The 12,643-nt window shown below is 42.0% G+C and overlaps 1 protein-coding gene across 2 annotated transcripts in view; it reads right to left on the reverse strand.

Moving 5' to 3' along the window:
- Positions 1–12,643, reverse strand: part of PLAUR (plasminogen activator, urokinase receptor) — a 247,383-nt gene that overhangs the window by 47,428 nt on the left and 187,312 nt on the right. For both annotated transcript variants that reach the window (XM_069640871.1, XM_069640870.1), the window contains exons 4-5: positions 10,362–10,496; positions 6,925–7,068 (exon numbers count right to left, since the gene is read on the reverse strand). In XM_069640871.1, coding sequence (XP_069496972.1) covers positions 6,925–7,068; positions 10,362–10,496 — 279 coding nt within the window. The remainder of the gene's footprint in view (positions 1–6,924; positions 7,069–10,361; positions 10,497–12,643) is intronic.

Here is a 12,643-nt window from a genome sequence, read left to right on the forward strand (position 1 = left end):
CACCAGTACAGGCCTTCTGGTTCGATCCAAGGAGGAAAGGGTTTCACAGGACGACAGCAGTGCAAAGGAGGATTCCTTCAGCGGGTCACCAGCGATTCCTCGGTCCAGCCTCTTGGTTGCAGGATACTTGGCTCCTGTATTCCTTAGTTCGTGAGAACTCAGGAGATCGACATGGTAGTGGTGTTTCCAGCCCCCTCTTATCCACGGTTCCCTTCGCGCCAAAACGGAGTGGAGCCAATGGGAGATCCGCTCATCAACACACACCATACGTGGACCAATCACGGACCACGGTGGTCCCAGGCATTCACACCACCCTAGACTCTCTGGCACCCAGGATGTGTATTGGGACCAGACATCCCAGCCCACACCCTGGAGGCACACAAACGACATGTAGAAGCCCGCGAAAGCAACCACGTTTCGCGGGAAAGTACATGCCCAAATAAGGAAGGCCCCGGGTCACCCGACCTGGGGAAGGTGAAGGGAGCAAGACGGTCAGTGGACAGGACAAAGGAGCCTCGTGGTCTGGCCATTTTGGGAGCCAGGCCACCATTTTGGGTTCAGTGCGAAAAACGTGCTCAGAACGCCAAAAGGAGCTCAAAATAAACAAAACGATCGCTGCCACCATTCCAGTCCCTGAATGACTTGCACCGATCAAAATACCATCCTAAAAGAGTATCTAGGGTCTGTAGAAGGCTAGAGAACCAAGAGAGCTGTAACTTAGCTTACAGTGCCCTCTTGTGTCATGTTGCACTAAAGCCGCAACATGATAAAAGAAACTACGGGAAACAGCGTTCCCCGGTACTGACTGTCTTAAGGGCATGTCAGTTTCCCCGTAAGAAAGGAGCGAAAGCCCAGAGAAGTGCGGCAGAAGGCTGTACTTCTCTGGCAAAGTCAAGAACAAGGTTAAAAACAATAGCAAAAAGTTTAGGGGTTGCCACATGGAAGGAAAACTCCCTACAATTACGAAATCTTTCCTAACAGCAGAGGAAAGAGGAGGCAGAGCAGCCAGAGAAGCAGAGAAGGATGCCAGAGAGGTGGCGGAAGATGAAGGTGGCGGAGGAGCCAGATAGGTGTAAGTAGGAGTAGCAGGAGAAGGAAGGAAGTTGATAAGACGCGGAAAGCATCTATCGAAAAGGAGCAGATTGGGATGAGGGCCCTGGACCAAAATGGTGCCATTCACATAGACATTAATGATGGTCTTGGAGGAGTGGTAGGGGGCAGGAGGACCTCCCACCGACTGCCACCATTAATGGGAGAGGAGGAAAAAGGAGAGAGAGAGAGAGAACAGAGACCATATGTGGGGTCCATAGGCCTGGAGAAGGAACGACAAAGAGGATGTCACTGAGGGTCTGTCTGGAGGAAGCACTGGTGTAGGTATCAGCGATAGGGAGGCCTGGGTTGGAGACCAGTACGTCCCTTTTAAGCTTCTTCCTACCAGACATAGTGAGAGGGATAGGATAGGAGATAGAATAGCAGTTAGAGAAGATAGGGGAGACAGAGCACCACGGAGGGGTGTGAGGCAGAGAACAAGAGAAGGCAGCCCAAGCAGGAGGGGGGCAGGTCACACACTAGGGGCATACAAAGGGGAAGGCACAAGAGGAGGACGGATACAGTGAGCACAGAGAACCGAAACTACAATGCTCGCAGTTAGGGGGGGGCTAAAGTGAGGGAGACAGTGCAATAATGTGCGATAATACAATAGAGACCGGGGGGGGGGGGGGACAAGAGTGAGAGGGGAAATGCAATACAGTACAGAATACGAAGAACACTAGTAACCCTGGGGGGCCTAGAGGAGTAAGAAGAGAAATGCAACAATGCCACAAATATACAATATAATACAATAGTCACAAAACAATAGAGAGTGAGAGGGGAATGCAAATGCAGTACAATATTCGCAAGACACTAGTAACCGTGGGGGACCTAGAGGAGAAGAAGAAAATACACACAATACAACAGTTGAACAATAAATAGCAACAGCTAGTGGGGACCTGAAGGGGGAAGGAAGAGAGGGGGGATGGACCCAAGAAACGTGGGGAATGGCACGAGGAGATGGGCAGAGACGGGAAGAATACACAATGCTGGGAGAAAGTGGAGCCTGAGTTGCAGGGGGAAAGTGCACCTGGCGACGGGAAGAGGGGGGGACAGGATGCATAAGGCCGGGAGAAGCGGAGCTTCAGTTGCGGGTGGAAAGCGCAGGTGGAGACGGGAAGAGAGGGGAAGGACGCATAAGGCTGGGAGAAAGAGGAGCCTGAGTTTCAGGTGGAGAGTGCACGTGGAGACGGGAAGAGAGGGGATGGACGCGCAAGGCATGGAGAAGCAGAGCCTGAGTTGTGGGTGGAAAGTGCACATGGAGACGGGAAGAGAGGGGAAGGACGCGCAAGGCCATTCCCTTTGTCTTGTGCACCCTTCCTCATATATCTCCCCTTATGTTTCTTCACTGCTAAATTGATGATCCGTTATTATGACACTGGTTTATTTATTGCGCTATCAATAGTTGTATAGGTTATCAGTTTGTGCTATATTTCACTTATAATACTTTTAGTTTACTTAAACTACATAATCACATTCATAGATGGCTATTAAAATTGTAACTTTGAACGGTAAAGGATTAAATAACCCCATCAAACGCTATAAAGTCATCTCCTAACTTACTAAATATAATGTTGATTTTGCATGTATTCAAGAGACACATTTGGACTCAGAAATCGAGAATAAGGGGATTAAAACCTCTTGGATTGGTCATGCATTTTGTTCAAATGCTATGTATAAAAAGGAGTCTCTTTCTTGACTGATAAAAGTATTCAATTTTCCCTAATCAAAGAAGAAAAGGATACAGATAATCATTGGATCATTGTGGATGTGATTGTTAATAACTTACCAGTAACCTTGGTTAATGTTTATGGTCCTACTTCACCTGACCCCTTTTCTGTTTAAATATGAAACTGAAACTTTTACAGATAAACTCTGACCGTCGTTTTATTTGTGGGGACTTCAACCATATTGTTCACTTTATTCTAGTCCGAAAGTCCTCCTCCAACTTTGTTAATTCTAAATCACGTAAAAGTGTCCTTAATATCTTAGGTAACCTTAGTCTAATTGACTCATGGAGATTTTGTCACTTTGATGCTAATGATTATACCTTTTTTCACCTCCCCATCAATCCCTATCTAGAATTGATTACATATTCATTAATTCATCTTTAACATCATCCTTAATCAATTCTGATATTGGCTCTATTACAATCTCATATTACGCTCTAGCTATTTCTATGTTAGAATGGATACTTGCACCCAAACCTTCACCAATATGGACATTTAATTCCTTTCTACTAAGAGATGTCTCTTTCAATGAAAAAAAAACAAGACTTTTATGAAATATTCGTTTGATATCAATCGCCCAGAGCATTCTTCAAGTCAAAACAACTGGGATGCCTTCAAACAACTCTGCATGGGTTCATTATCCAATTCGCTGCCTCAAAAAAGCAAGCTGGTTCTATATCCAATGAACTGTTAACCACCATTAAACAACTTGAAACATCCTATTATAGTAACCATGACCCTAATACTGCTAAATCTCTTACGAGTAAACATATAGAATTCAATAAAGTATGCACTGATAAAGCTGCAAATTCTCTAATTGGCTCCAAATCAAATGTTATAGTGGATCAAACAAAGCAGGTAAAATTCTGGCTGCTTATTTAAAAGTTAAAAAGAAATATTGTTAATTACCTCCATTACTGGCCCCGAAATCAAAAGATTAGCTAAAGAACATGATATCGGTAAGGCCTTCCTAGATTTCTATTCTTAACTCTACTCAGCACACCCTTACATAAAATTGCCTGAAATTGTCTCTTTTTTTAAACAAAACAATTCCTACTGATCCTGTTGCTCTATCGTCACTTAATAGTCTCATCTCTTTATTAGAAATCAGACAAGTCATTCTAGATCTCAAACCTGGAAAAACTTGAGGCACAGATGGATAGTCCATCGATTTTTATAAAGCATTTATTGACTTTATTTCCCCCAGGCTTTTAGAATTGTATTCTCATTTTATCGATAATGATAATAGTGCTGACTCCTTGGTGAAGCATTTCTTATACTATTTCTTAAATCTGAAAAAGACCCTGCATTAATTAAAAACTATAGGCCAATTTCCCTAGTTAATTCAGACTCCAAGATTTTTGCTAAAATTCTAGCGAAAAGATTAGAAACCTTTCTTCCTAAACTCATTCATATTGATCAAACTGGGTTTATCAATGTTCTGTCCCATGCCTCAAAATCTAATGATTCCCTAGCTCCCCTTACCTTAGATGCAGAAAAAGCATTTGATCGAGTTTCCTAACCCTTTATGCTACAATCCTTAGAATGGCATGGTTTTTAGCCTTATTTCATTAATCTTGTACAAGTCCTTTATTCTTCTCCCTGCACCCGAATCATCATTAAAAACTCACGCTCTACTTCTTTTTAAATATTGAGAGGTACATGCTGGGGATATCATCTCTCCCCATTATTATTTAACTTGTCACTTGAACTTCTTTTACAGAATATTAGATATAATGCAAACATTAAAAAGGTATCTTTTTAGGAAATACTGAAATATCAGCTAACGCAGATGACATTCTATTATACTTATCTAACCCCATCTCTTCTATGCCAAACTTAATCTTTACCATAAAATAATTCTCTCTAGTTTCGGGATATAGACTAAATCTTGACAAATCTGAATTTTTACTACTTACTACTGCCTGCACTCTCCCAAACACCCCGCTATTTCGAATGTCTTGGCAGCCTTTGCATATTAAATACCTGGGCTTACATATCACTAAGGATGTACTCACTACTATTGCTCTTAATACCAATCTTATGCTACAAAAAACTACCAATATAATATTGTGATGGACACCACTTTTTCTATCCTGGTGGGGTGGTCTTTACTCCATCAAAATAATCATTAGTCCGACAATCGTTTATTTTCTATAAATGATGCTTGTTTCTCTTTCAACAAATTTTTTTAAAAAACTTGACTCCTTACTTCCAAAGTTCTTATGTAACCAAAAAACACCAAGAATTGCCATTAACAAACGTACACTCCCTAAACTTGCTGACGACAGTTAAATTCCTCGATTATCTACTATATCATAAATCACTTGTTCTCCAAAAAATGTCCTAATTTTTCTTTATGAAAATCAATTACGTAGTGGATGAATATTAAGGCCAACCTATCTGCCACTCTTTCCCTTTCTCATTTTCTTTTAAGCTCATCTTGGCCAAATATAATTTCTTATCCCTCTCTAGATTTTTTAAAGATAATCTGGAATAAACTTCCAACTAGCTCCTTTTCTCAAACTGATCTCGGGGAGATCTTCTTTTGGTTTAATAAATATTTTCCTAACAAAATCAAACATTTTTAATAGATGGTACTCTTCGGGTATTAAACTTATAAAACATTTATTTCCCAACTATACAGAAATCCTTTTGCACGATTATCTCAACAATATAATGTTCTATATTCGTACGCATCCTTTCATAGATCTCTTGTTAACTCCTTTACCAAATCTCTTCCCACATTAAGGCAAAAATCCCCCTCACCGTTATATCAATGCTTTACAAACCCTCCATCAAGGTGGCCAAGCTGTATTCCTTTCTAAATGATACCATTAAAATAAATCTATTTATTACCACTTTAATCTGGCAGTGGGAACTAAACTGGGATTTCCAACACTCCTGAGATGATTGTACCAATATTTGGAAACTATACCACTCCTCTTCAGTGGCCCCCAATTTTACTCACTCATTTCTTTATTTTACATCGTGCATTTCTTACTCCCTCAAGAATTGCCAAAGCCTCTAATAATTCAGCAAATAAATGTTTGTCATGTCATCTTCCCAATGCAGATTTCTCTCATTCAATCTATCAATGTAAATGTGTGCTTTCCTTTGGTCCAAAATGTGGGGTTGCCTTCAAAAGATTTTCCATTTTCAAGAACCAATGTCACTTTGCAATCTTATGATTGGTCTCATTTTTAATCCCTATCTACAAATAATTGAATCTTCTAATTTGCATAACTTTGTTAGTATTGCGTTTCATGCAATTACTTCAAATTTGAAAGGTGCCAGTAAACTATCCTTTATAACTTGGTGGAATTACATCGGCTCTATTCATTGTGTTGAAAAATGTTATGCCTTTTCAAATAATTGTCTTCATAAATTCAAGAAATGGGAAATGTTTATGTAATATCTCAACTATTCTGATTAAATATCCAAATGTATTTTCGAAATTATATTCCCTTTTCCTCTTCCTCCCCTTTGTTCTTTGTCCCGTCTAGTTTGTTTACCCTGTTTATTCACATAATTTCTATTACTTCAGTTTCTATGATCATATTGCCATTTAAAATGTTATTACTCATGTTCAAACATTATATTATTCTTAAAATGTTATTTATCATTTATGCTACTTAATTAATACATTTATATGGTTAATAAAATTAATAAACAAAAATAATGTATGTATTATATAATACCTAGACTTAGTTCCACTTTACAAATCTTCCATATATAATTTATGATTGGTTAAAGTGGTTTGATAACATCTATATAAGATCGCACTACGATTATTCTTATGTAAGGACGTCTGCCATGGTAGAAAACATTTGATTACATGCCATCCTGCCGCAGGGGTTCTAGAAAGTGAGCTCTGATGTAACCCTGGGGAAAGATGGAAAGGGCCTGTGGTTAGGGAAGCACTTCGGCAGGCCAGGCTGAGGAGCAAATCAGACAGGAGCAACCTAGCCACACAGTGGGTGGGTGTGACCTTTTCAAGTGCTGGTCTTTTATGTCTGCCTCATCTTATCTTATCCCTCAACCTTTGCTCCGGTCATGCCTGTGCTTGGCAATGGACCCCAGCCCATGATCACAAGAACCTTACCAGAAATTGTTCTGTTGTTGCAACGGTTGCTACTGCAGCACTGGAACTGTGTGTACAATTGGGAACCCCCGGTGTTGTAGGATAATAGGGCTCCGCAGGCTTCCCCTGAACCACAGCCCTTTATGGAACTGTTGGTCATGGTACCTGAAATACAGAAAACGGATAAAGTGGGTTAGAGAGATGGCAGTGCTGAGAAAATAAAAGGTACTCCCTAGCAGTCACTGGCACAGCAACTGGAACATTATTTTATTTTATGTAACTATTGAGTGCTAGTAGTGGGAAGCAGTGTAGTACTGTAGCTTAGTAGGGGTTATGGAGCGGGGACAGTCCTTACAATATACCACTTATTACTGCCCATTGAAGTTTATAGTTAGTAGGAATATGCAGAGTGTTGAAAAAGAGGGGTGGTGGAACGCGGTAGGCTGCAGATGGTGGTCATAAGGAGGTATACTGGACGGGGTGGGCTTAAGGGGTGTCCATCTTCTTGGTTGTGAAGAAGGTGCTCCTTGGAGAGTCCCAAATCCTTTCCCATTCTTTATCAGCTGCTGTGAAAAACGTATCGCAGTTAAAGGGGACAATTTCCCCCAAAGATGTGAAACAAAGCATTTGGAAGCATAACCCGACCAGTCCCACAAATAAGCTGCATCACATTTACTTTCACTCCTTAAAAACTTTCAAATGCCCACCCCCCCGCTTCCACTCAAAGAGCTCCATGTACATGTTCAGGTCAGTGGCACCAGCAGAGCAGTGCCAGGAAGGAGCTCCACTATTATGACTGTCCGATCTGAAGAGAAACTTGAAGTTACAAGTGCTTCTTTCAATTTACAAAAATTACTAATTACAATGAGGTACGTCTACAATATATTTGTACATTGGAAAAGCGAATTACTTTTTTACTCTCCAAAAAAATCACTTCACTCACAACTTCTAAACATATGGAAGAAAATATTGTATCTGGAGCCCGAGTTTGACACACAAATCATGAAAAATAGATTAACACTATCGAGGGAAAGAACTCCAAGCGAAACAACAACCACACCAGCAATCCTGCCCCATCACATGCCTGCATTCTAGCAAAGACTTTAACCCTTGGATTAAGGAATTACTATTCATACAGAGAGAGAGAAAATGACATGAGTACTTACCATGCCAGTGAAATTAATAATATTATAGCTTTTCCACAAAGGAGTTCAGCAAAACTAATTTACACGTGTTTTGCTCTCACTGGCACTCAGAGGAATGTAGCTTGGACCATACAAGAGAGAAGCAACCAGTACAATTGAAAATAAACTTCCAGAGGCCCGTAGTTTCACACAAAAGATGCAAAACAGGGAAAGAAATGCCTATCTTTCAATTTTAAGACTATGCTGAAATCCCCCAGACACCTGGAGGAGCAACTATTGATTCAAGTTGGCCCAAACATCAGACAGCACTCTCCAGCCAATACATGTAATGCTCAAAACTTGGCAAGCACCATACTGTAAACAGGTTGCCTTATGTTCCCCTTGAGATGTTCTGTGTGGATTACAGCAATGAGTTACTCAATGCATGGTGTGCTTTAGTTTTAGATAATATGAAATATTTCTCAATTAAACTAAGGAGTACAAAGCTGTTACTTGGAAACAACTACTGTTTTTGTGGCCTAAGTCCACACCTTCTCTTCCTCCCCTAAATCGCCATCTATCTGGCAGAAGAAGCTCTAATTTTGGGACGATCAAATGGTTTGCCAGATACTGGGACGAGCTACGTTTAGTGGTTCTGAGAATCATAGGCTCATCTTCATTGAATTAGGAGTTTTGCAGAAACAACCGGACACCACTGGACCCCTCTTCTTGTGCCCCTCTGTTTAACACATGATCGCTAGGGTTTCATAAATGGCTGGAAACCTTTTTGTGGGTGCAATCTGTCCCTTTCTTGTTTTTGTTTAATATGGCGCCACTATGACCAGAAATATAGTCTCAGATCACTTGGTAACTCATGTTACTGATTTCCCACAATGTGGTACTTGGGTTTATCACATGGGGATGGGGGGGATTTGTGGACAGTGAAGGGCTGTGTTGGGCCAAGCAGGGTATCAAATCTAGGACGCGCTGCCCTGTTACCAAGGCGAGCATGTTACACTTGTGCTAACCTCCCTGCTGTACTTTGAGCGCATTCCAGTTGCCTGACGTCTGTCTGCGCTGCCATTAATGCCAGAGTCAGAGTTTCTGAAAATTGTCAATTTTCTGGCATCCTGTTCATGATATGTATTTTGAACAATGTTTGCTATTATGCATTGCAATTGTTCTAATGTTTGTATTCTACTACTGTTTCAATGTTGCTTTGCAGTGCTACAGCGCATTTCGGTGCTATGTCTTTGCATTTTAAAAATTATTAAAACATTCTTGCGCAATTTAAAAAAGAGTATCTGCCGACTTGAGGAGAATCGGAAAGCATCCAGAGGACTGATAAACAAGATTAATAGCCAGAAGCGGCTCAGAGAAGCTTCTGATTGAAGAGCAAATCCATCCCTTTTTCTTGTCCTCTTTAGTGAGGGCAGAAGAGCTCAGTTGCATGCGCACCGGATGCCACCAGCAATGGTCACGTAGGGATGGAGCAGGGGTAACATCCCTGGAAATTCCCCCTAGATGTGGAGGGAATCGTTGCCCTTTAAGGTCTCTAAATCTTTGCATGTTTGGGGGTTACAGGCAGAAAGGACATTGTCAGTATTTATTTGCTTGAGGTGGCAGGATGTCTGGTAACAAAATAAAAAAATAATAAAAACGTTACCTGTTGAATCAATGAACATTGGCTATGTGTCCGGCAGTGCTGAGGCAGTAGACGCCGGTCACTTACTCCAACCAGGAGCAACAGAAGCTTCCATAATACCTGTGAAGGAGTCTAAGACATCGAGCATAGCGCTCTGCAATTGGGTGCTCTGTTTGATATCTGCTTTCCAAGTCACTACTTGGCAAAAGGGGAGCATTTGCCAAATTGTTTTGCCCACTTCAACGCCGTTTTAGCAGGGCGAGATGAAGTGGGGCTCGGAAAACCTCTGACTGTGCCTGTGTGGCTGAGAGGGAGGCAGAAACTCCTTCTTGTGGGGAAAGATTCCACACTTGATGGCATTAGTGTACAGAAAACATGGACAATCTGATATGGCACATGTCTCCATCTCTGAGGCTTTCATCAGAATCCTCCTTGGATTGGGAGTCTGCATCGTGGCCGGCTGTGCAGAAGAAGGCATCGTTTTCTCCCCAACGTCACATATGGCGGACCCCGGTTAAAAGAACCGACTTGGTCCGACCCTGAGGAGTAATGACTGCATGATCACGGATATCAGTGCATGTAGCATCAGAGGTGATGGTTGAATTCTAAATCAACAGCTTTCAAAAAATAACTCAATCAGCAAATCCCCACCCGTATCCCCGTTCTCAGGTTCCCGGCCAGGGGCTTACCATTGTTGTATATTTCAGTCACTACGTCCACGCATTGATTGTTGGTGTTTCTGCAGGCGAGCTGGGTCGGAGTTTTGCAAGTCTCGGCGTCCACGCAGCTGCTACACTGTAGCTGTTTGGAGACAACCCCCACAGCTGGCAGGGAAGAAGAAAATAAAGCAAGTGAGACATAAGGAATTAAAACCATCTAAAGCTCTTGATGTTTGCCTTTCTCTCTCTATATATATCTCCTTTTCTCAGTCTCTCTCTCTGTCTTTTGCTCTCCCATTTGCTTTCTCTATGTGCTCTCTTCCCCTACGCCCCCTTTTTGTCCCCCCTTTCTCCCTCTGCGGGAAGAGCCGCATTGCCAGAGGCATGTTTGCCAGAGCCACCACAGCCAGGAAAAAGCAGCTGGACCAGAGGGAGCCCAGGAATCCTGATTGAAAGAAAAAAGATTTTAGTCAATTTGACTATTAACAGAAAGAAGCTCGTTTTAAACTTGTTCAATGTTCTTTTCTCACGGTCTCTCCCAGTGTATATTGTAGTCATAATAAGAATGCTACACTTGTTTTAGCTAGAATAACCATGCACATTCCTTTCTGAGAGAAGGCTCCCCAGTTTGGCACACTCCTATTGTACTCTTTCAAAACATGCTTACGCATGAAATGAAAGAGCATTTCAGGAACAGAAGGAGACAGATCTTTCCGTTTAACAAAACTCAGCCTAACATTAAAATAACATGCTTGTATTTATGAAACATATACATTCATTTGTGTAGCCTGAGGATTTGAGGACATAGGTCGGATTTTTTTCTCGTTTCTGGAGAGTTTTAGAAGAGGAGGGCTGGTTCTCTTTGTGAGCATGTCCGGTGCCCAACGCACAGACATCCTTAGAAAATATATATACAGGACAAACGTATGCATCTTAAGACAAGTATTTCTAAGCACCAAAGAGTGGAAACACCAGCACTCTGCGGTCAGCGGTTTGACGCCTGAGAATTCATCTTTTAGTCCATCGAAGCCACAGAAATTGGGTCACATGCAGCAGGGTGTAGGTAAATATATTATTTTTCTTTACTATAGTTACCATGCACCTGCAGTAAAAATATGACATTTCTCTTATATTTGTGTTTCAATAGCAAACTCTAGTGTGATGCATGCTAGTGAATGGAAGGAACACTATGCTTGTACTCCATACAACCATTGATCCAAGCATAAGTGTGCATGGGTGCGCCTCCTTTTATGTTCCATGCAAGGGTGCACCCACTATCATATACTTTTATTGTTAGAAACATGAAATGCAATTAGCCAGCATGTTATTGGATTCGAGTCGTAATTACATGTAGTGCGTCTTTATAAATCCAAGACTAAAAGCACCTCCTTGGTTGTGTCTGAAAGGCTTGCACACTCCAACTCCAAGAATAGGCCTAAATTCCACTTGCTGGCGCGTACCACTGTTAGTGCCTGCTGGAAGATGATCTTTTTCAAAGAAATCTAGCTTGTATGACTCTGTATCATAGAGTGCTCAGAAGTGTGCCACTTTGGGATAGTCTATTGGGTTCATTCCATGTTTGGTGCTTTGGTAAAACAATGGCGGAAAAGTGGTGGTAATTCCATTACCGTCTCTTTGCCACCACTTGTCTGTACCGTCAAAATAAACATTTACTGTAAAGTGGAGGGGCCTTTGGCTGGAGGTAGCTCCCCCTCCTAACTGACAAAAACAGTAGAATTCCTGTTGAACAGAATTATCAAAAGTGATTATTCCTCTAAATCCCTCTATGGCGCCCTACATCTGCAACTCCCTCTCCTCGCTCTCTATCTTCCCCTCTGGCCCGACTCACTCTGCAGGGCACACTCTGGATGTTCTGATCTCTACAGATCTTTTGAGTGGTGACTCCTCTCTCCTGGAGTGATCACTCTCTCCACCCCTCAGGCCAAACCAACTCCAGCACTGCCACCTACCTTCTCGGTTATCCAACCCATGAAGCATGTGTCAGTTGAGGCCTTCACTGCCACTTTCTCACCCCCTCCTCCCTGTTTGGCTGACTCACACCCTGAAACAGCCCTTTCTATGCTCCACTCTGCTATATCTGATACTCTTGATGTTCTTGCCCCTGTCATGAGGATCCGCTTGAAGCCCAAAGCCATTTGCAATTCTTGGTACGACTCAGACCTCGTCACCCTTAAATGCAAGTGTAAGGTTGCTGAGAGGAAATGGTGTGCTTACTGTACATCCTCTGACAAACTGGCCTGCCGCCTGCTCCAAAGGCAATACCGTCTCTCTGTCCGCACCAAGAAGAGAGC

Source organism: Ambystoma mexicanum, chromosome 1q, assembly GCF_040938575.1.
Source record: "Ambystoma mexicanum isolate Mex_15411 chromosome 1q, UKY_AmexF1_1, whole genome shotgun sequence".
Classification (NCBI taxonomy): Eukaryota; Metazoa; Chordata; class Amphibia; order Caudata; family Ambystomatidae; genus Ambystoma; species Ambystoma mexicanum.